Genomic DNA, 25112 nt, shown 5'->3' on the forward strand with positions numbered 1-25112 from the left:
CCAGCAAGCAGCTCTATTTTTTTTTTTTTTTTTTTTTTAGTAAACAGTAACATTTACAATTGTGTAAATATAACAATAAATATTATACAATAAGATATGCATTTTACAATATACATAAACAGAAGCATATAAAAAAGGAAACAATAACAAAAAAGAAGTGAACAAATGAAAAGAAAAAAACAGGGATGAAACAAAACTATACATAAGTGTCATAAGAAAATGTAAATAAATATATTGTAAAGCTCGCAAATACTCATAGTTTCTAATGCTTTCTTATTGAAAGAGTCTCTAATATTGTTAATGTACATCTTGATTTCATTTAGCAACACCGTAAAGTTGGGTTTTACGCTAATAAATTTAGATTTATGGACAACCAAGCAGCTCTAAACTGCTCATCGATTAACGGATGTAGATAGAAAATCCCGCCTTACAGTTAAAAGAGCCAATCGTGTTTTAGATGCAGACATCGCCTGTCAATCAACTCTATAACGCGCATGCGCATTAGCTATACAAACTGGAAGAATTGCGTTTTTTAGGGTAATCTGAGGGAAAGAAACACAATTTATGATACTGTTGTTGTCAGATTTTACTGCTGATTTTAACTATGTTCTTTGATCAACCGACTTGGAGATTTCGTTTTTTTCCCCCCATTCAAGTAGATAGGAGCCGCACTGAAAAATAGCTTCCCACCCTGCCCGAAAGCGATCCAAAGATGGCCGCCGAGTGGACTGACTTGCTAAAAGACTTTGGGAAAAGCGGCTGGGGTGTTAAAAGGCTGATCCAAGATCAGCGTCATGAAAATAAAACAGCAACAATAATTATTTAAAAATATTCAAACCCAAACAGATTGTATGTAACTGTTAGAACTTTAGATAAGTACATATTATTAAACTGATCAGATGAGAGAGATGAAAACATTCATTGGCTGTGTCTCGTTTGGAAGGCTGCGTCCTCCGGAGGTCGCATTTGTCGGCCGCATACGTCATCGAGACTGTCTCGTTTCATAAAAGCGAGTAGGACACTTTGAATGCGACCTTCTTTCACGGGAGTTCAGAGGATGCATGAGGTGTATCCTTCGTGGGCACTCACAACCCACAATTCTTTACTTCAATGGAAATGTCTAAAAAAAAAAATGACGCCAATTTGCCCGTAAATATGATGTTCAAACACAAATAATGTTAATTCCCAAGTTGAAGTACCTCAGTAGATGGGTGCAGAGTATATAATATGTATAATTATATTAATATATAATTAAAATAAAGTATTCGACTAAAAGTACACCTGTAAAATCTATTTTCTTTTCTCTTTACATCATTATAACTCTCCTAAAATTTACCTCATACATTCCCTTCCAGAGGGACTTTGTTCCCTTCTCACTCAAAGCGCTGGCGCTTGTTAAATAGTGTCGTGCTGTCATAGCAACCATGTTATGTTCATTTTCCGTTTGTCCTACGAAGGCCGTCTCGTTTAAACAAGGCTTGTTTAAAGGAGGACACTCGGTATACTGCAGCCTTCAAAGGACGCGTCCTACCTAGCATGCAGCCTTCGAAACGAGACACAGCCATTGGCTCTGGTCAAAGCTGTGACGCACTCGTTCTCGTGCTGTATTCAGTGTAGATGCTGCAGTCCACTGCTGCGCACCACCGTTACGAATGACAACGATCATCCATGATCTTTGTTTTTGTCGGACAGGTCAATTTCTGTTCTTATTTTTCGCTCGCCTAAACAGGAGTGACACTGTTTATTTGTTTAGATAACGTCATGACGACTGCGTATGGGCGTTTGAATAGTGTCTTCTAGCCGAAGTGTAAATATGGCCTGTTTATTTTGCAAGATCGTGATGTTAACAGGAGCTTTTGAGTGGTTGACGCTAACATTTAGATTAACTGTATTGTGTTTGTTTATGTTAGTATTTTATTTTACAACGTATTTGCATCATGTTCTTCACGGGTTTGTGTTGTGTCGAAGTCTGTTTAACTGGAATGTTATTATTTTTCCTTATCTGTTCGGAATACTTTTGAAGCTATTTTTCATATGATTTTAACGATACCGTTTTTATATGACGTAGGTTATTATTGCTGTGTATTTGTATTTCTCCCCTATAATAATGGACTGATATGGAGTGAAATTACTGCATTCTATTTCTGTTCGCATCTCATTGCACTCGTGCCAGCCGCATGAAACAGCAGTTTTGGGCTGTTTTCAAACCTAGTGATGAACCTGCCTACCTAGTCAGCATTTATTAGCATCATATGCCTGCCTAGACTCAATTATAAGGAATCATAGGCCCAAAATGTTGTCTAGGTAGGCAGCTCACTAGGTTTGGAGATACAGCCTCACTTAAAGGGTTAGTTCAACCCGAAATGAAAATGCTCTCATCATTCACTCACCCTCATACCATCCCAGATCTGTATGACTTTCTTTCTTCTGCAGAACACAAACAAAGATTTTTTAGAAGAATATTTCAGCTATATAGGTCCTTTCATTTCAAGTGAATGGTGAGCAGACCTTTGAAGCTTAAAATCAAATAAAGGCAGCATAAAAGTAATCTATATGACTCTATTGGTTTGTGGTTTAATCTATGTCTTTAAAAGCAATGCAGTCGCTTTGGGTGAGAAACAGATGAATATTTAAATCCTTTTTATCATAGGCAGAATGTGAAAGTGGAGATTTATAGTAAAAACTACTTAAATATTGATCTGTTTCTCACCCAGACCTATCACATTGCTTTTAAAGACATAGATTTAATCACTGGAGTCATTTAGATTACTTTTATGCTGTCTTTATGTGATTTTTTTTGGAGCTTCAAAGTTCTGGCCACCATTCACTTGCAATGAAAGGACCTACAGAGCTGAGATATTCTTTAAAAAAATATTTGTGTTCTGCAGATGAAAGAAAGTCATACACATCAAGGATGACATGAGGGTGAGTAAATGATGAGATAATTTTCATTTTTGGGTGAACTATCCTTTTAACCTATTTGAGGGCCATGATTTTACTAGCTGAATGATGACAGTCAGTTTTTCCCCTTCAAACATGTTGAAACTGTAAGTTCATCAGAAAGTTATGCTTAACATAGCTGTTTTATATGGAATTGAAACTGTGCAGGGTTGTACCAGCTTTGTTGACAAAGCTTTCTCTATGCATATGAATACACTTCTGCTTGTACTTCTTTTGTTTTTGCTTCCTTTTGAATAGAGTGAGGTAAAAATCAAGATGACTGACAGCGTTGCTCTTTGCTCTCACCTGCACACTATTGGGGAAGTTACTAAGGAGGAACTGATTCAGAAATCAAAGGTAAGATTCCAGTGTTACAGATATTAAAGTGTGAAATATATTATGAGTATTGAATTTTAAAATGTTTTTTTCTTTACTCAAGGGTACTTGTCAGTCATGTGGAGTAGGTGGTCCCAACCTCTGGGCATGTTTACAAGTGAGGAGCCTTAACCCCTGCAAAAATACTTAAAGTATTATTGTGTAGAGAAGTATAGTAATTTTTAAGCATGCAGAAGATCTATGAAGGTCATTTGATTAGCATAGTCCAATTTCTAAGATTAATTACAGAACCTTTCTTTAAAGTAAAGTCTTATTTCTTTGCCCACAGTGTGACTGTCCCTATGTGGGCTGCGGAGAGTCATATTCAGATCACAGTACTATACATGCACAGGTGACATTCCTACACTTTGCCTATTCATTCAGTGATTTATTCAACTAGCCATCTGTCCATATGCAGAAACACATTCTGTCTAAGATATTATATACTGCCTGGCCAAAAAAAAGTTGCATGCTCTAATATTTAGTTGGGCCAACTTTAGCTTTGATTACGGCGTGCAATCACCGTGGTATTGTTTCTACAACCTTATGCAATGTCGCAACATTTATTTCCATCCAGAGTTGCACATTTTTTTGGCTGAGATCTTGTATTGATGACAGGAGAGTCGAACTAAACCGTAAAGTCTTCTCCAGCACATCCCAAAGACTTTCAATGAGGTTTAAGTCAGGACTCAGTGGTGGCCAATTCATTTGTGAAAATTAATCCTCATGCTACCTGAACCACTCTCTCACAAATTGAGCTCGATGAATTTTGGCATTGTCGTCCTGGAATCCCATGGAATCCCCCAAAAATCCATTGATGGGATAAACAGGTCATTCAGTACATTCAGGAACACAACTGACTTCATTTTATTGCCACATAACGTTGATGAGCCTAGATCTGGCCAACTGAAGCAACCCCAGATCATAACACTGCCTACAGAGGCTTGTATAGTGGGCACTATGCATGAAGGGTGCATCACTTCATGTGCTTCCCTTCACCATGATGCGGTCATCGCTTTGGGACAGGGTAAATCTGGACTCATCAGACCACATGACCTATTTCCATTGCTTCACAGTCCAATCTTTATGCACCCTAGCTAATTGAAGTAGTTTTTTCCAATTACCCTCACTAACAAGTGGCTTTCTTGTGGCCATACAGCTATTAAGTCCCAATCCTGTAAGTTCTCGTTGCATTGTGCATGTGGAAATGCTTTTACTTTCACTATTAAACATAGCTGTGAGTTCTACTGTCGATTTTTTTACGATGTGACTTCACCAGACATTTTAGTGATCTTCGATCATGATCATTCAAGATTTTTTCCCAACCACATTTCTTCTGCGAAGCTGACAGTTCATAATCTATCCTTCCAGGTTTTAATAATACGTTGGACAGTTCTTAACCCAATTCCAGTGATTTCAGCAATCTCCTTAGTTGTTTTCTTTGCTTGATGCAGGCCAATAATTTGTCCCTTCTGAAACGCAGTAACATCTTTTCCACAACCACAGAATACGTCTTCTGACATGGTTGTTTAAGAAATGAGAATCTACACACTGCATCTGTTAGGGTTAAAAGAATTGTTGCCAGCTGAAACATATTAATCACTGCAATAATGATCCAATCATAGGCTCTTAAGTATCTGCATTATTATTATTATTATTTTTTTTTTTACATAATTTTCTTTTTTTTTTTTGCCCAGGCAGTGTATTACCCATGTCTCATTTACTTTCTCTCTCATTCTTTCATACACATGTGTACCTTTGTCCATTCCCCAGGCCAAAAAACACAATCTGACAGTAAACCTGACCACATTCAGGGTGTGGTGTTATGTCTGTGAGAGGGAAGTGTTTTTGGAACCAAAGCCTGTTACGCCTGTATCATTAGCTCACTTCTGCAAACATCTTGAACAGGTAAAAGCATCAAAAGCTGCAAGTAGTGAAATCTCCTAGAAATAACTTTTTTTCCTACTTTTATGATTGTGTAAACATTATTCAGATGGTAGCGCCTGTTTCAGACGAGGTTGCTTGTGTCTCCTGCATTATTTATTTCAGTTTGAGGATCTCATTTAGTCTGCAATATTTTATAAAGCATCAATATTTTTTCACTGTACAATGACAATACAAGGACTGTACAACACAGTACAAACTTGTGTTTTAAACAACTGCAAATCTTGTTACCAATTTGTCATCATATTTAAGAATGTTTTTTTTTTTTTTTTTTTTAAACAATCGTAATACTCCTCCCCCAAGGATTCTCTTCCCCAGACACCATGTCAACCATTGAAAGCAGTGCCCATCGCAGTGGCAGATGAGGAAGGCTCAGAATCTGAGGAAGATGATCTCAAACCTAGAGGTATAATCAAACAGACAAGAAGCTGATATTTCAAAACCTGCACATTTCCCTTTTAACAATTGCTAATTAGCAGGGCTGTAACCACCATTAACATTGCAGGGGGCACGTCCCCACCAAATATTCAGAATAGTGGTCAAACAATATGGGTTATTTTAATGACAGATTCCTTAACTTTTACATTTGGTCTCCCCAAATCAGATTCCGATTAGCTAAAATATGTAATAATTGAACATGCAGGAGGCAGGGGATGTTTTCAGTTTTATGTGGTCATGACAATTTTCTGATTAGAGAAGTTATAGGCTGTTGTTTCCAAGCGAAGATGTGTTACACTTAGTAGTCTATTTTTCTCAGGTCTCACAGGGATGAAGAACATTGGAAACTCCTGTTACATGAATGCTGCCTTGCAGGCCCTGTCTAACTGGTGAGGTCATTATCCCATGATCACTTGAATAGATGTCATCCATACAACTCAGACTGGAAGTGTGAAATTTTCCAGTTCTGTGCATTCTGGCTCTGAAATTGACTTTTTTTTTATGGTTCTCTCCCCTTTTCATGCTCTCTATTTTTAGTCCTCCTTTGACTCAGTTTTTCCTGGATTGCAGTGGGTTGGTGCGCACCGATAAGAAGCCGGCATTGTGTAAAAGCTATCAAAAGCTTATCTCTGAGCTTTGGCACAAGAAACGGTAACAAACACTGACTTGCCAAACATAAACACAAGGTTAATTCATTAAAAACTTTTTAGTTTTAAATGGAATAGTTCACCCAAAAATAAAAATTCTCTCATGATTTACTCACCCGTATGCCATGTGTATGGCTTTCTTTCTTCTTTTGGACACAAAGATTTTAAAAGCATATCTCAGCTCTGTAGGTCCTTACAATGCAAGTGAATGGTGGCCAGAACTTTGAAGCTCTAAAAATCCCATAAAGGCAGCATAAAAGTAATCTGTACAACTCCAGTATTTAAGTACATGTTTTCAGAAGTGATATAATAGGTGTGGGTGAGAAATAGATTAATATTTAAGTCCTTTAAAAAAAAAAAAAAAAAATCGCCCTCCTATGCGCGTTCACCAGAGGACAGAGTTCTTCTGTTTTTGTTTTTTTTAGCGATTTGCATTCTTTGTGAATATCACCACCTACTGGGTAGGGAGAAGAAAGAAAAAAGGGAGGGATAAAGCAAAGGAAAAGAATAAATAAATAATATTTGCACAACAGCCCAGTAGGTGGCGATATGCACGAAGAATGTGAATCGTCAAAAAAAAAAAGAACTCTCGTGAACGTGCATAGGAGGGCTGTTTGAAAGTAGATTTATAATTTAAAAAAAAATAAAAGGACCTAAATATTGATCTGTATCTCACCCACACTTACGATATTGTTTTTGAAGATATGAATTTAACCACTGGAGTCAAATTGATTACTTTTATGCTGGCTTTATGTGCTTTTTTGAGCTTCAAATTTCTGGCCACTATTGACTTGCATTGTATGGACCAACAGAGCAGAAGTATTCTTCTAAGTATCTTCATTTGTGTTCAGCAGAAGAAATAAAGTAATACACATGTAGGATGGTATGAGGGTGAGTTACTGATGAGAGAATTAAAAGTTTTGGGTGAACTCCCTTTAAAATTCTGAACCTGATCGTTAATTTTTTCCTTTTCTATACTTTTTTCACTCTGTGTGCAGGCCAAGTTATGTTATTCCCACAAGTCTCTTTCATGGAATCAAACTGGTGAACCCTATGTTTCGTGGCTATGCTCAACAGGTAAATGAAGATTGCTTTGCAACCTTTCAAGACTGTAATTGTTTAGCATGCACATATCCCATAGGCTATAGTCCATTAGATTTGTTCTGATGGTGAAGCTGGCATGGCATTAAAAAACAAACATAATCCATCAGTTTTGTGGTCTGGCTGTGACCCTAATACTGCGGTTTACATTCAGTTAAATAAAAATCAGTCAGTCTGTTAATTAAGATTTGAGTGGTGAACTTGCACTTAGATTGGACTTATTAAATAACATTGTGCCTAATGTAATAAGAATTTCCAGTGTTTTGGAAGTTGCCATCTTTGATATTTTTGAAATTAGACTTGTCACTGTGATTACAGGCATTTTTCACGGCTATTGTGAGAATTAAAAAAAGGTTTCATTCAAACAGACAATATTCCAGCTGCTGTTGTATAAACGGCACAATTAGAGTGTCAAACCATACAATTGTAAATCCCAAACACTGATGCGTGAATGTTGCCATAGTCTTTTTTTAAGGTACACACTCCTCTCTCTGTGTGTGTGTGTGCCTGTTATGAAGAAACCAAAAACCTACTATTAATTAGACAAGAATGCAATTACACAACATAACATGGTTATCCCCTCAATCTCTGATTTCAAGGACACTCAGGAGTTCTTGAGATGTCTGATGGACCAGCTTCATGAGGAGCTGAAAGAGGCCCTGACCGACTGCAACATTGCGATCTCTGATGTCGACCCTAACCACAACCTTGACAGCCATAATCATATCGATGGAGACCGATGCCCATCTGAGGATGAATTTCTATCGTGTGACTCTGGATCAGGAAGTGAGAGAGGGGATGGAGAGAGGATGGGAGGAGAGGCAGAGCTGCTAATTCAAGATGAGTGTGTGGGAATGAGGGGAAATGGAGGGATCTCGGAAAAAGAGAGGCTGAAGGAGAGAAGAGGAGAGGAGAAAAAAAGGGAAATGGATGAGGATGCAGATGTGGACACAACCACACAGGAGGGACAGGCAGAGAGAGAAACAGAGGCAACCAATACAAGCACAACTGTACAGACACAAGGGAATACAGGTATGATGTCTTTCTGTCTGTTTGTCCATCCATCCATCCGTCTTTATATAATATTTCATATACTATCTATCTATCTATATATATATATATACACACATACATACATACATACAGTTGTGCTCAAAAGATTGCATACCCTTGGAGAATTGGTAATATATGTACCATTTTTAAAGAAAACATGAGTGAGCAGGCAAAACACATTTCTTTTATTTCTTATGGGATTCATATACAACTGTAGGTTATAACAGAATGGCACAATCATAAAACAAAACATGTCAACAAAGAAAAAAATGAAATGACCCCTGTTCAAAAGTCTGCATACCCTTAGTTCTTAATACTGTGTATTGCCCCCTTTAGCATCAATGACAGCGTGCAGTCTTTTGTAATAGTTGTCTATGAGGCCCCAAATTCTTGCAGGTGGTGTAGCTGCCCATTCGTCTTGGCAAAATGCCTCCAGGTCATGCAAAGTCTTTGGTCGTCTTGCATGAACTGCGCATTTGAGATCTCCCCAGAGTGGCTAGATGATATTAAGGTCAGGAGACTGTGATGGCCACTCCAGAACTTTCACCTTTTTCTGCTGTAACTACTGGAGGGTCAACTTGGCCTTGTGCTTAGGGTCATTGTCGTGCTGGAATGTCCAAGAGAGTCCCATGCGCAACTTTCATGCAGAAGAATGCAAATTGTCTGCCAGTATTTTCTGATAACATGCTGCATTCATTTTGCCATCAATTTTCACAAGATTCCCCGTGCCTTTAGAGCTCACACACCCCCAAAACATCAGTGAGCCACCACCATGCTTCACAGTGGGGTTGGTATTCTTTTTACTATAGGCCTTATTGACCCCTCTCCAAACATAGCACTTATGGTTGTGACCATAAAGCTCTATTTTGGTCTCATCACTTCAAATTACAGTGTGCCAGAAGCTGTGAGGCGTGTCAAGGTGTTGTCGGGCATATTGTAACCGGGCCTTTTTGTGGCATTGGCGCAGTAAAGGCTTCTTTCTGGCAACTCGACCATGCAGCTCATTTTTGTTCAAGTATCGTTGTATTGTGCTCCTTGAAACAACCACACCGTCTTTTTCCAGAGCAGCCTGTATTTCTCCTGAGGTTACCTGTGGGTTTTTCTTTGTATCTCGAACAATTCTTCTGGCAGTTGTGGCTGAAATCTTTCTTGGTCTGCCTGACCTTGGCTTGGTATCAAGAGATCCCCGAATTTTCCACTTCTTAATAAGTGATTGAACAGTACTGACTGGTATTTTCAAGGCTTTGGATATCTTTTTATATACTTTTCCATCTTTATAAAGTTCCATTATCTTGTTACGCAGGTCTTTTGACAGTTCTTTTCTGCTCCCCATGGCTCAGTATCTAGCCTGCTTAGTGCATCCAAGTGAGAGCTAACAAACTCATTGACTATTTATAAACAGACACTAATTGCAATTTATTAACCTTTAATTGCCGTTTAAACCTGTGTGTGTCACCTTGTGTGTCTGTAACAAGGCCAAACATTCAAGGGTATGTAAACTTTTGATCAGGGCCATTTGGGTGATTTCTGTTATCATTATGATTTAAAAGGAGCCAAACAACTGTGATAATAAATGACTTCATATGATCACAATCCTTAAATAAAAGACAGTTTTTTTTTAGTTTTTTTAGTTTTTTGCATGATCAGTCATATTTTCAAAATCATTGCCAAAATTTCACAATTTCTGCCAGGGTGTGCAAACTTTTGAGCACAAATGTATACGTATATGTGTGTGTGTGTATGTATGTGTGTATATATATATATATATATATATATATATATATAGATAAGGCTTGGGATCGAAGCCTTTTTCACGCATTGATAATCAGAAGATTTTCCCGATGATTATCGATATATATCGATAATCATACACACACTTCAAAAGTTTTGAAACACTGGACTGAAATGTTTCTCATGTTTTTAAAAATCTTTTGATCTGAAGGCGTATGCTTAAATGTTTGAAATTAGTTTTGTAGACAAAAATATAATTGTTCCACCATATTAATTTATTTAAAGTTTTTGAAATTGATGACTTGGACCAAATAATAAAGAAAAGCAGCCAATAAGTGCCCAACATAGATGGGAACTCCTTCAATACTGTTTAAAAAGCATCCCAGTGTGATACCTCAAGAAGTTGGTTGAGAAAATGTCAAGACTACATGTCTGTAAATTCTAGGCAAAGGATGACTACTTTGAAGATGCTAAAATATAACACAGTTTTAATTTATTTTGGATTTTGTTTAGTCACAACATAATTCCCATAGTTCCATTTATGTTATTCCATAGTTTTGATGACTTTACTCTTATTCTAATATGTGAAAAACAAAAAAACAAAAATTATAATAAAGAATGAGTGTTTCAAAACTTTTGACAATGAAGTGTATATGGAATTTTTCAGATATAAATTGGGCTGCTCGATGCACAAGTCTTCTTTCTTTTCAAACATTTTTCTCAACAAATCTTTGGTAAAGTGTGAGGGACAGGGTAAATTAAAGGGGATTATCACTGTACGCATCTGGAGGACAACATGTTGCATTCAAACATTTTAAACAGTTATTTTCTACGAAGGTACACGCACACCACCACTGCTCAGTGTCAAAATTCTGAAGTGACACGGAGTGCAATTCGCATAGTTTTCCATTAAATTTGACCCAAATCATTATCAAAGGACAAAGATTATAGCCTTCACTGGATGATATATTGTGTATACTGTATGTACCTTTCATATAGCCCACACAATGTATCTTCAGTTACAAGTATGTCATTTTGTGGTTTGACAGTTTGAATGAAAGACCTATTCAAGGCTACATACAGAGAAACTGCATAATAAACATTGCCATTTCTAATCATTCAGTTTGCGCAGTTACACCAGTTTCAGACACTAACCTGCAAACTCATCAACATCACTTTGTTCATTCTTGAAGAAGTACAAAAACCTTGCCATCTGCTGCACCACATCAGCTCGTCCTGTGTGTGTGTGATACCTTTCCTGACCGCGACCGGCTACAGTAAATGTTATATCACCCTCTTGTGGTCTCCCAACGCTATTACAGCAGACTGTTAAACAGGCTAATTGAGTGAATTGGAAAGCACGAAAATTAGGTTTCTAATTTAAATGTCAGCTAATTTGAATATATCAATGCCTCAAAAATATATTGATAAAATAATGTGCCGATCAATAATCGATATATTGATATTTTAAGACATCCCTAATATATACTGCATATATACAGTATATACACTTACCAACCATTTTATTAGGTACACCTACTTTTTCATGCGATTATTTACATTTACATTTATTCATTTGGCAGATGCTTTTATCCAAAGCGACTTACAAAAGAGGAAAACATAAGTGAATCATCTAAGGAGACAGTGGTATGAAAAGTGCTATATTACAAAGTTTCACTAGCATCAGAATAGTGTTCAAAACAGAATAAAGTGCAACAGGATTTTTTTATTTTTATTTTTTTAATGACTGGTTAAGTGCTCATGTAAAAGATGTGTTTTTAGTCATTTTTTGAAGACAGATAGTGAGCCAGCTTCACGGATGGAGTTGGGAAGGTCGTTCCACCAACGTGGTATGAAGAAGCTGAAAGTCCGGGAAAGTGTTTTGGTGCCTCTTTGTGTTGGTACAACAAGGCGACGTTCCTTAGCCGACCGCAGGCTTCTAGTGGGCGCGTAGCTCTGCATAAATGACTTTAGGTATGCTGGAGCAGACCCAGTTACTGTTCAGTATGCCAGCATCAGAGCCTTGAATTTGATACGTGCATCAATCGGTAGCCATTGGAGAGAGACAAGGAGTGGTGTAGCATGTGCTCACGTTGGTTCATTAAAGACCAGACGTGCTGCTGCATTCTGTATCATTTGCAGGGGTCTAATTGCACATGCATGGAGGCCTGCAATGAGAGCGTTACAGTAGTCCAGTCTCGTTATGACAAGTGACTGGACAAGCAGTTGTGTGGCATGTTCAGGGAGGAAGGGTCTTATCTTCCTGATATTGTAGAGTGTAAATCTACATGATCTTGCAGTCTTTGAGATGTGGTCTGTGAAATTTAGACTCTTGTCGATGGTTACCCCTAGATTTCTGACTGATTTAGAAGGCGTTACTGTAGTTGCACCCAGCTGCACGGTGATGTTGTGTTCAACAGCAGGGTTGGCTGGAAAGACAAGGAGTTCAGTCTTGGCTGGGTTGAGTTGCAGATGGTGCTTCTTCACCCAGGCCAAGATGTCTGCAAGGCAGGCAGAAATTCGAGCAGTCACTGTTGTGTCGTTGGGCTGGAAAGACAAGTAGAGTTGCGTGTCATCAGCGTAGCAGTGGTAAGAGAAACCATGTGCCTGAATGATGGGTCCCATTATCTCATTTTATCTAATCAGCCAATCGTGTGACAGCAGTGCAATGCATAAAATCACACAGATATGGGTCAGGAGGCTGTAGTGGGCCTACTGTCTGTGTACCTCAGCAAAAGTCGAGATTCATCACACCAGGCACATTTTTCCCCCATTCTGGTGGTTGATGTGAACATTAACTGAAGCTCCTGACCCGTATCTGCATGATTTTATGCATTGCACTGCTGCCACATGATTGGCTGATTAGATAATCACATTAATAAGTAGGTGTACCTAATAAAGTGGTCGGTGAGTGTATATACAGTTGAAGTCAGAAGTTTACATACACCTAATACAGCCAAATGCATTTAAACTCAATTTTTCACAATTCCTGACATTTAATCGTATTAAACTTTCCCTGTCTTAGGTCAGTTAGGATCACTATTTTAAGAATGTGAAATGTCGGGGGCCTGGGTAGCTCAGCGAGTATTGACGCTGACTACCACCCCTGGAGTCACGAGTTCGAATCCAGGGCGTGCTGAGTGACTCCATCCAGGTCTCCTAAGCAACCAAATTGGCCCGGTTTTTAAGGAGGGTAGAGTCACATGGGGTAACCTCCTTGTGGTCGCGATTAGGGGTTCTTGCTCTCAATGGGGCGTGTGGTAAGTTGTGCGTGGATCGTGGAGAGTAGTGTGAGCCTCCACGTGCTGCGAATCTCCGCGGTGTTATTGGGCCTCATGTATTCAGATAGAAGACAAAGGCAGGCCTAACACAGTCGTAAAAACCTAACTCAAGCCCCCACATTCCAAGTCGTAAATTATACTGATAAAAAATCGCAAAACAGACTACAAATCCCATGAAGCCTTGCTCACTAAAGGATCGAACTCTCAACTCCTATTGGATGAGGCACACAACAGAACGCACCTCAAACCATGACATCATCAGGAGTTGAAATACCTCTGAAATGCTTGTTGAGATTACTCTGTGTTCAACCGAACACTCTAACGGATCTGAAGGAGACCGCCGAGCAATTCACATCTTCATCCGTTTGCCTACAGAAGTGATTTCTCTTCCATCTTCAATCAAGTAGACATTTCTGAGTTCTCCGCCAGCCCGCCGAGAATCAACAGCCGTACTGCCCGTCGACAGAGCGAGGAAACGGCCTCCTGTCATCACCCGAGCCTCAAGGAACCGGGTCAGAGTTAAAGGACAGAGAAAAACACATTCTACCTGTGTCCTCATGCGATTCAAGTAAGAGGTTTACGTCTGGGCAGAGATAGAATATTATAGTGTGTTATTCTTGTGTTTCAAGGTTTTTTGCTTGTACAGTTTACGGACCGCCATGTCCGCTCATTATTAATACTCAGGGTATTAATTATCACGAATTTGTTTTGCTGTATTGTGGTCCAACCAAATTGGACTGTTGTGCAATTTCGCCATCGCGGGTGAGACAGCAACTGAGTTCATCCATTAAAGAGTCAAATAACGCGGGACTGTTTACGAGCCGTCCACCGCGTCTCACCGCGATGAACTAACAGCTGCTTTCTCTCCCACGATCGCGAAATCGGCTTTAGGGCTGTCACTTAATTCTCTCTCTCTCTCTCTCTCTCGTACTAACCACACACCCACACACACACACACACACACACACACACACACCTTATGTGTTATAGGATTATTTTTATTTCCATATCTAATCATATCACTGTTTAGTTTGTAGTTGTAAGTCGGAAGTTTATTGACTGCATTGTAATAATTATTAATTGATATTACTGCATAAATAAACTTTGTTTATATTACAAAGAGAAGTGTTTTGGTTTGTTTTGCATATGCCTGTGTCATGCTGACGGGATGTCAGTGCTCGGATTCAAACCTTCATTCATTGTTTTTTTTTTCCCGAAAATCGATATTCTTCGGATGTCGATTTTCCTAAGAAAACAATCTAATATTGAGACTGTTTTACTATCTGGTTATTAGTCCCTGATTTCAGGGTGGTGCCCCGTCAATGTTAATCCTTATTAATATTCTATTGATTTTTGATAATTGATAATTATCTTTGATGATTGTTGAATTTGAATGATCAATAAGCTAGTGTTAATTTTAATTAATGTTTCATCGATGTTAACAATTAATGATTATCTTTGATAATTGTTGATTTAAAGGATTAAAAAAAGCTAACATTGATTCTCATCAATGTTCTATTGATTTTAATAATTAATAATTATCTTTGATAATTATTAATTATTGCTAATAACCAAACTTGCTCCTAAATGTAGCACACTACATTTACTAGAACCCCATATGAGGTTTTAATGAGTTAGATTCAATTGATTAATTTAAATATGAATTAATAACTACAGAAATAATTATTAATTATTTCTGATAGTAACACTGATCTAAACAACCAGTAAAGCCCTACAGTGTCATGCACAGTGAGCCACGTGATAAGATTGACTGTCTCAGAAGCAGAGGCAACTGAGACTTGTCCTCCGCCACCCGGATTGAGATGAGTAACCGCGCCACCATGAGGACCTACTAATTAGTGGGAATTGGGCATTCCAAATTGGGAGAAAAGGGGATTAAAAATGTGAAATGTCAGAATAATAGTAGAGAGAATGATTTATTTCAGCTTTTATTTAATCACATTCCCAGCGGGTCAGAAGTTTACATACACTTTGTTAGTATTTGGTAGCATTGCCTTTAAATTGTTTAACTTGTGTCAAACATTTTGGGTAGCCTTCCACAAGCTTCTCACAATAAGTTTCTGGAATTTTGGCCCATTCCTTCAGACAGAACTGGTGTAACTGAGTCAGGTTTGTAGGCCTCCTTGCTCGCACACGCTTTTTCAGTTCTGCCCACACATTTTCTATCAGATTGAGGTCAGGGCTTTGTGGTGGCCACTCCAATACCTTGACTTTGTTGTCCTTAAGCCATTTTGCCACAACTTTGGAGGTATGCTTGGAGTCATTGTCCATTTGGAAGACCCATTTGCAACCGAGCTTTAACTTCCTGGCTGATGTCTTGAGATGTTGCTTCAATACATCCACATAATTTTCCTCATGTTGCCATCTATTTTGTGAAGTGCTCCCAAGGATGAACCAGACTTGTGGAGGTCCACGATTTTTTTTTTTTCTGAGGTCTGGGCTGATTTCTTTTGATTTTCCCATGTTGTCAAGCAAAGAGGCACTGAGTTTGAAGGTAGGCCTTAAAATACATCCACAGGTACACCTCCAATTGACTCCAATTAGCCTATCAGAAGCTAATTGTCAAAAGACTTGACCTCATTTTTGGGAATTTTCCAAGCTGCTTAAATGCACAGTTAACTTAGTGAATGTAAACGTTTGACCCACTGGAATTGTGATAGTCAGTTAAAAGTGAAACAATCTGTCTGTAAACAATTGTTGGAAAAAATTCTTGTGTCATGTACATGTCCTAAATGACTTGCCAAAACTATAGTTTGCTAATATGAAATCTGTGGAGTGGTTAAAAAATTTGTTTTAATGACTTCAACCTAAGTGTATGTAAACTTCTGACTTGAACTGTATAAGCTGGCTTACTGTTCTTAGAATCTTACTGTAACGATTCAAGGAATGCATGAGCAAGGAGGAAGCTGGGACCGGCTTCATAAACACGTAAACATTTATCATACAACTTAAAAGACAAAACCAAATGCACTGCTTCCCCGCAGTCACGTTGCACACACACAGGTCCATGCGGATCTCTCTCCTCGTCTGCCGCTGTCTCCTCTCCTTAAATACTCCCGCCGCCCCTCACTGGAACGTGAGACCGGTGTGGCACACAGGTGGAACTCATTCACCACTTATCTTCCTGGCCTCACTCTGCCCAGACGCCCCGCCCATCTTGCCACACTTATGTAGAATGTAGAATAAACTCTTATCACTTTTACCAGTAGCATATCTCAAATCTTGGGGTGGGGGGTGGTTCTCTGCGAACCATGAGAAGGAACTCTCCATACACAAGCATTCATATTAGTGGTGAAATTGTATCACAGATGCAGACAGACAGTGATGTTATTTTGGGCAGTGTGGCCCTCTCTAAATACTAGTTTTCTCTTCATTTTGCCTTTTTTGTGCTGAAATATTTTCCATTTATCTTTCTAGAATTCTCTAATTTAGAAAGTGCAAATCTGATTAGATAAGCTACAGCAAGTCTACAGCAGTGTAGCTCTGCAGATTTACATTTTCAACCAATCACTGAACATTTGACCAGGGACATTTGAGAGGAAAGCGATCCGTAGCAAAAGTTTTATTATGGAACTCTATTATAGAATATTTGACTAGTGAACTCATGCCTCGATTGAATTTGTTTATTAAATAATGTTGTGTCATATGTGATATTTACTTAGGTCACTGTAACTATGGTTAAAATCTTTCCTTTAGATGCAACCTTAAGCCTAGAAGAAGTCTTAATGTGTGAATGTAAATCTTTTTCACCTCCAGAGGTGGGTAGTAACATGCTACATTTACTCTGTTACATTTACTTGAGTGACATTTTGGAAAAATTTGAGTATATTTAAAAGGTGAGTACATTTCACTCTTACTCAAGAAAATTTCTAATGGAAAAAAAAATGTACTTTGACTTTATTACAATAGGCAATGTTCCTGTTGTTACATTACTGGTTTTAATTTAAAAAGTGTAAATAAATGCGTAATTTATTGAGAGATTTTTGAAAGGGACTTTTACAACAGTGGAACTTAACAGCTGCGCTCTGTCACTGGAGTGAAGTCCACCACTGCAGCAGCAGCAAGCATGCTAATTAAACACTTTGTTTGCTCCACACCATGAAAAAGAAGTTTCGTCATGCAGTGCCTTAATTTTACACCAAGACGTGGATATTTCAAGATTAAAATTGCTGCGTGGTAAGTTTTAGCGATTATGATAACGTGGGCTTGTCTGTGTCATTGTCATTTTTAAGGTGATTCTGTAACTATGGGCTCTTATGTCCTCAGTTTATAAGTATAAATGTTTATATCAGTGCAATATATCAGTTCCTAAATCCATGTAAACATCTGCATTAAGTGTAAATGTCTTATGCTTTGCGGATTGCGTGCTTGACTTCTCGAGCACGAGCTGACAGTATATCTGCGTGTGCACAGCTTTTCTGCGTTTGACAGATGCGGTGCGTTTTTCTCATGGACAACAAAAACAAGCTCTGAACTTAAATAAGCCCAACATGCTTCCAATACAGAGAGAAGATGCAGTTTACCCTTAGGGTGCAGAACTAATGATCTAAATTCTTTCGACATTGAAAATATTGTAACTACACTGATCTAAAAATCCATGCAGGCCTTTAAAAAGCGACAGGACTTTTGAAATAGTGACAGTATGCGTTAATAAAGCAAGATTTTGGAGGAGTCATGTGGCGCCATGCGAGGGTCGGACGTGTGAATGGCGAGCTCTGCGCGCTTTGCTAGTTTTAATACTTTTTATGTCATATACCGGTGAGATTCGATAAACTCAGATTCTTGACTGTTCTAGGAAGACAATATGTAAAAGAATTCAAAATCCTTGGGCTCTGGAGACACTTACATGCTCAAGCTGAAGCCCCTCCGGAGGCCGCAAGACCGGGACTCAATTTGGACAGTGCGGTGAAAGAGATTCAGCATCAACTGTTGAACATGTCAGCAATGCTGGCGAAGGTCATTGCTGACTTGGAGGATGTTGCTGTAATACGTCAATCGATCACTGCCATGGAGACGAAATTCACAGAGATGGTTACAAGAGTGTCAGATGTTGAGAAACGGATCGATTATCTGGAGTCATCGGAGAGGGAATTAGCTGCTAACCCGCTCGCATCCAAGATAGACTTGGAGCGTGTCTGGGAAAAGTTGGAAGACTTAGAGAATCGCAGCCGGCGAAACAATGTCCGAATTGTTGGAATTCCTGAAGACGAAGAAGATATGTTGAAATTTCTGGATGGGCTGTTCCCAAGTCTGCTCGACATAACAGGCCATAAGCTAGAAATTGAGCGAGCTCGGAGATCAGCTGAGGGAGACAGGCCAGATCAATTCTGGCCAAATTTCTGAGATCATCCGATAAAGATCTCGTGTTACGCGAGGCGAGGAGTAAAGGAAGGCTTTCTTGGAAGAACCACAACATTTTCTTGTTTCCAGACTTTGCGAATTCAACGAGAGAAACATGATTGATTCAAGGAATGCAAGAAACTCTTACATCAACTGAAGGTTGCTTTTGCACTGATGTTCCCGGCCAAATTGAGAATAGATACTAAGGATGGCCGCAAAATATTTACATGCACACAGCAAGCGATGTCCTTCATAAAGTCAATGGAGTGAGTAGGTCATTGTTTGATACTTTCTATACAGCCGAGTGGGCCTGATTCACTTGACTGCCTTTGTTTCTTTTTGTGCTGGTTCTGCCTAGCGGCTGGGGTTTGTTTTATGGGATAGCACTCCTTCGGGACAGTTTGTGGATGAATCTGCACGTTCTTTGTGCTTACACCTCCTGGTGGTTGGAGTTTGTTCTGTGCAATATTTCTTGCAAAACATTCAAGTGATTGGGGCATCTGTTGCACTCATGTAACAGCCGAGTGGGCCTGACTCACTGAACATTCACTTGACTGTCAAAGGAATCTTGGCACCTTTTTTGTTTCTTTTTGTGCTGGTTCCACCTAGCGGCTGGAGTTTGTTTTGTGGAAGAACACACCTTTGGAGCAGTTATGTGGATGAATCTACATGTTCTTTGTGCTTATGCCTCCTATTGGCTGGAGTTTGTGTTTATAGATTATTTTCTGTTGTGTAATTCTGTCTGACTTGAGCAATCCGATGGCAAAGTTGTCACGGGGGCTCTTGTAGGCGTACATGGACTGTTTGAGTTTAGAGGGATGGACGCCAGTTGGCACTGTCGTGCGCGGGGTTAATGTGCACATTTTTCTTTTTTCTGTTTGTTTGGTTCTGGGGGAAGTTCGGGGTTTGATTGTTGCACAAGTGTTGGAATGTGGTCTTTATAATTTTGTTTTTGACACACAGTCTATTTTTTCTAATATGTCAAAATGTCAAATGTTAATATGAGTGGACTGTCTCTCTCCACGTGGAATGTTAATGGGTTGGGGCACCCCATAAAAAGAAGGAAGGTTATTTCTTTTCTTAAACAAGAAATATGATAGTGTTTCTTCAAGAAACTCATCTTTCCCCGCAGGAAGCTGAAAATTTTGGGAAGATATGGGGTGGGCATTTTTTCTTTAGTGCTGGCTCAAGTAAGAGCAGGGGAGTCATTACATTGATAAGTAAACATCTACAATTCAAATGTCTCAAACAGATTAAAAATAAATTGGGAAGAGTCATTATTGTTTTAGCAGAAATTCAGAAGCAAAGGTTGATTTTGGCTAATATTTACGCACCTAACACTGATCAGGGCTATTTTATAGATCTTGAAGGGATGTTGCAAGCCGCTGGCACCCCTCATGATATAATATAGGGAGGAGACTTTAATCTATTGATGGACTCAGTCCTTGATCATAGTGAAGCAAAAGTGTGTAAGTCCCCTAGAGCAACATTGACGCTTCACAGGATGTGTAAATAAATCTTGGTCTTACAGATATTTGGAGACTTTTGAACCCATCTGGCAGGGACTATACATTCTTTTTTTCAGTCCATAAGATTTATTCTAGACTATATTTTTATATATATATATATATATATATATATATATATATATATATATATATATCTATGTCCCTCATTTCATCTGTTGTTGACTGCTCAATTGGAAACATCTTAGTCTCAGATCACGCCCTGGTGAGTTTAGAGGTGTTGCCACATACGGAGAAAAATAAATCATATAGTTGGCGCTGTAATGTATCCCTTTTGCAAAATCCTGATTTCCAACAAATGTTAAAGGCTGAAATCAATGTTTATATGGAGACCAACTGGTCCTCAGTATCCTCTGTGGGCATGGCTTGGGAGGCACTTAAGATGGTTCTTAGGGGTCGGATCATACAGTATGCCTCATTCATCAAAAAATCCAAAGCACGAGAACTCGTGGAGTTGGAAGGTTAAAAGTGCAGAGGCAGAGCTGAAGCGCTGAATGTCATCTGATGGCCTCAGAGAATTGACCCGATTGAAATAAAGATATAATACTATTTTGTCACGGAAGGTGGAGTTTTGGCTATTCAGGGCAAGACAGTCATACTTTGAGTTGGGGGACAAAGCAGGAAACCTCTGGCTAGATATATAAAGCAGAGAGTGTTTTTTTCTACCATTCCCTCAGTGAAATCTGCTGGTGGTGAAATTTTTACCTCGGCCATTGATATTAATAATGCTTTTAAAGAATTCTATCTTGATCTCTATAGTTCCATGTCTTCGTCTACTAATGAAGATATTTGAAACTTTGTGGAACCATTAGAACTCCCTAAACTGATGACTGAGCAAAAAAATTAACTTGATTCTGAGATTACCTTGGAGGAGCTTGGCGAGGTAATTAAGGCCTTGCCAACAGGCAAGGCTCCGGGGCCAGATGACTTTGCCGCTGAGTTTTTTAGATTTTATGCTACAGAATTGGCTCCACATTTGTTAGAAGTTTATACAGAATCATTAAAGAATGGAGAGCTTCCGCCAACCATGACACAAGCCCGGATCAGTCTGATTCTTAAAAAGGACAAAGATCTAAGCGAGTGTAAGAATTACTGTCCAATTTCCCTGATCCAGCTAGACGTTAAAATATTGTAAAAAATTCTGGCTAATCGATTAAGTAAAGTTATGACGTCTCTTATACATATAGATCAGGTGGGGTTTATTCGGGGCCGCAGCTCTTCTGATAACATTAGGCGTTTCATCAATATCATATGGTCAGTGGCGACTGATCAGACTCCAGTCGCTGCCATCTCCCTTGACGGTGAAAAGGCATTTGATACGGTAGAATGGGATTATCTTTTTAAGATTTTCTAAATGTACGGGTTTGGGATTACGTTTATTGGATGGATTAAGTTACTTTATAGACACCTGGTAGCGTGGTACAAACAAATGGATTAATTTCAGATTATTTTACTCTGGATAGGGGCACCCGGCAGGGTTGCCCTCTTTCCCCATTATTGTTCTTTCTTGCCCTGGAACCATTAGCAGCCACGATAAGAAAGGAAGGTGATTTTCCATGGGTAGTGGTGGGAGGTATGGTGCATAAGCTTTTGCTTTATGCAAATTATATTTTATTATTCATCTCTGACCCTACTAGATCTATGCCTTGCCTCCACAGAATTATTAATTCCTTTTCCAAGTTCTCAAGATACAGAGTCAGTTGGTCTAAATCCGAAGCTTCGGCTCTGACAGCGTACTGCCTGGTAACTGCTTTCCAGCCGGGCGCCTTCCAGTGGCCCAAACAGGGCATTAAGTATTTGGGTATTTTATTCCCAGCAAATTGGTTTGATTTAGTCAGAGTTAATATTGACGCTTTAATAAAAGGTTTTCGAGCGATGTGGACAGGTGGGCTTCACTACATTTATCTATGACTGTGAAGGTTAAAGTTATAAAAATGAATTGTATTCCAAAATTCAACTACCTACTACAGTCTCTCCCCATTGAAGTTCTCCTCTTTTATTTTAAATAATTCGATAGTATAGCTAAATCCTTTATCTGGAATGGTAAACATCCTCGGATGCATTTTAATATGTTACACAGGCCAATTGACAAAGGTGGGTTAGGTCTCCCCAATATTTTGTTTTACTATTATGCTTTTAGTCTCAGACATTTGGCGTATTGGTCGCTTCCACCTGAGAGAGCCCCTCCCTGGCTCTTTATTGAACAGGAGGTCCTTGCCCCTATCTTGCCATTGCAAAGTCTTTCTACCAAGCTGCTCGGAGAAGTAAAGACACATCCCGTTATCTCGCACATGCAATTAGTGTTATAATACAAAAGTTTCCTGCATGTTCAATTTGGACATTTACCTGAACATTGCCGCAAGTATTTGGTTAAACCCTAAATTGTGCATTAACAAGTCCCCTTTCTGCTGGACAGTTGCTACGCTGGGTGACCTGTATGAAAATGGAGCGTTGAGATCCTTTGAAAATATTATACAGCGGTTTGGGATTCCCAGATCTCAATTCTTCAGGTACTTACAGCTGCGCCATCTACTTTGTACCACCTTTGGGTGTAGTGCGCAGCCCCCTAAAGCGGCAGACACTCTTGAAATGGAGCTTGCTGCTTTTGGAAAGGGTCACGAGGCTTCAGCGTACTATTCCTGGCTAATTCAGAGTCTAGGGGACGGAGTTTTAACATCTGTTAAGAAGTTATGGGAGAGAGACTTTAATTTAAAAAAATAAAGCAAGATTTTGTTTCGTTTTATTCAGCATTACATATAATTGTGCCTGTGGGACATTGTTCACGTTTTTCACTATAATAATTACTAGAAACTGGTTTCCAAACTTCTCTTAATTTAGAGATTCGTCTAAATCTGACAAGCAACCTTAATATGATAAATCAACCTTAAATTAATGTTTTGTTATAATTTCCCACCCTCTTGTTATTCCAAACCTGTGACTTTGTGTATTTTGTGGAACCCCCAAAAAATATTAGACATAATGTTAGAGACTGGCAGACTCAGTTACCATTCCCTTTTAAAATATGGAGAAAAAAAACATGCAGTGACAGTAAATAGTGACCACAAGGCTAACATTTTGTCTAACATCTCCTTGATTTTGTTGCATTGAAGAAAGTCATATGATTTGAAACAACATGAGGGTGGATAATGACAATTTCCATTAATAATAATAATAATAATAATAATAATTAGTAGTAGTTGTTGTAGTAGTATAATTATTATTATTATTCTGTAATACATGTTAAATATGTATTATGTAATGGAAAATTGGGGCGTAATCATCCATTATGTGGAAGTAACTAGTTACTCACTACTTGAGTATTCTTTTAATTTGATATTATCTTACTCTTACTTGAGTAGTTTTTTACATTACTACTATTACTTCAACTTGAGTAAGAATTATTTTATTGTATTTTTTTTAATTATTATTTTTTTTTTATAAAGTAATTGTACTTTTACTTGAGTAAAGATTTTGGGTACTCTACCCACCTCAGTTCACCTCCTGATCCCTCTTTCTCTTGCAGAGCCTGATAATGAAGCTTCCATGCACTGTCAATCTTCTCATCCCTGTAGCCCCATTCACAGTGTGCAGGAGCTGCACTCCAAACTCTCCAGCAGTCCACCAAGGTCGAGCCCCCTCAGAACTGGCCCCACTCACACTTTCAAGAAAGGTCTGCTTTTCACATATCAGCATAGACTTATTTGGTACAAACAAAAGTTGGTTTTAAAGATTCTTTGGCTTTGCACTAAATAAACATTACCATTTTTTGTCCTATAGTTCAGATGCTGCTGGGCACCAAGAAGAAGAAGCAGTCCTGTTTCCGCAGTGTTATTTCCGATATATTTGATGGATCCATTCTGAGTCTTGTTCAGTGTTTGACGTGCGACCGGGTGAGGGAGGATGCATGGAGCTTTTATGACTCTAGAGGGCACCACCAAGCATCAAATCATATGCCTTACACTTCACATCGCATTACTTCTATGAAGATGAAACTACATTATAGTTAGTCAGTGAAGCACCATCTAGTATTTAATGAGCTCCAAAGTCACTTCTAGAAGAGTACTGTCATATATAGGGACACACAACAGTGGATCAAATCAAATGTGTTCATGTCACAGAAACCAATCTCCAATGTAAGACTTCTGGAAGAGTAGTGCTGCAAAGAAAATATCTGCCTTTGTAGGTGTCGACAACAGTGGAGACCTTTCAGGACCTGTCCCTGCCTATTCCGGGTAAAGAAGATTTGGCCAAACTCCACTCCTCCATCCACCAGAGTGCTCCTGTTAAAACTGGCGTCTGCACAGATAGCTATGCTGCTCAGGGCTGGATCTCCTACATCATGGAGTCCATACGAAGGTATAGGAGAGAGATAGTAAGAGAGATGAAATTTAATATATTTATGATAATCAAGATATGGAGAGAGCAAAAGACAAATTTTATTCACTTGATGAAAAATCCACAAGCAGAATTTAAATCAATATATATCTTTGTAAGCAAACATTAATCCTTAAATATAAACCTGCATGCAGATTTGTGGTCTCCTGTATTCCTAGCTGGTTTTGGGGCCCCATGGTAACGCTGGAGGACTGCCTGGCAGCCTTCTTTGCTGCAGATGAGTTGAAAGGTAAGAACAACATATTCAACTGTAATTATGTGTAACACAGATAAAGGGAAAATAGGAAGATAAACTTTTGCACCTCATCATATTGCTTGGC

General features: G+C 38.8%; 1 protein-coding gene across 6 annotated transcripts in view; it reads left to right on the plus strand.

Moving 5' to 3' along the window:
• The first annotated feature begins 1580 nt into the window (after nucleotides 1-1580).
• The window catches only part of usp20 (ubiquitin specific peptidase 20), a 36630-nt gene continuing 13098 nt past the window's right edge, over nucleotides 1581-25112 (plus strand). For 2 of the 6 annotated variants that reach the window (XR_007893374.1, XM_051658568.1), the window contains exons 1-14: nucleotides 1581-1692; nucleotides 3199-3297; nucleotides 3380-3433; nucleotides 3605-3667; nucleotides 5089-5223; nucleotides 5563-5665; nucleotides 6017-6086; nucleotides 6235-6348; nucleotides 7343-7421; nucleotides 8045-8477; nucleotides 23921-24067; nucleotides 24175-24287; nucleotides 24581-24753; nucleotides 24927-25021. Coding sequence is in view for 5 of the 6 variants with exons in the window: in XM_051658568.1 (XP_051514528.1) it covers nucleotides 1669-1692; nucleotides 3199-3297; nucleotides 3380-3433; nucleotides 3605-3667; nucleotides 5089-5223; nucleotides 5563-5665; nucleotides 6017-6086; nucleotides 6235-6348; nucleotides 7343-7421; nucleotides 8045-8477; nucleotides 23921-24067; nucleotides 24175-24287; nucleotides 24581-24753; nucleotides 24927-25021 (1702 nt within the window). In the remaining variant the exon portion in view is untranslated. Of the gene's footprint in view, nucleotides 1808-2904; nucleotides 3048-3198; nucleotides 3298-3379; nucleotides 3434-3604; nucleotides 3668-5088; nucleotides 5224-5562; nucleotides 5666-6002; nucleotides 6087-6234; nucleotides 6349-7342; nucleotides 7422-8044; nucleotides 8478-23920; nucleotides 24068-24174; nucleotides 24288-24580; nucleotides 24754-24926; nucleotides 25022-25112 lie in introns of those variants that run through there. The other 4 variants (XM_051658576.1, XM_051658585.1, XM_051658594.1 and 1 more) reach the window with 4 other exon arrangements.

The sequence above is a fragment of the Myxocyprinus asiaticus genome, chromosome 3 (assembly GCF_019703515.2).
Source record: "Myxocyprinus asiaticus isolate MX2 ecotype Aquarium Trade chromosome 3, UBuf_Myxa_2, whole genome shotgun sequence".
NCBI lineage: Eukaryota > Metazoa > Chordata > Actinopteri > Cypriniformes > Catostomidae > Myxocyprinus > Myxocyprinus asiaticus.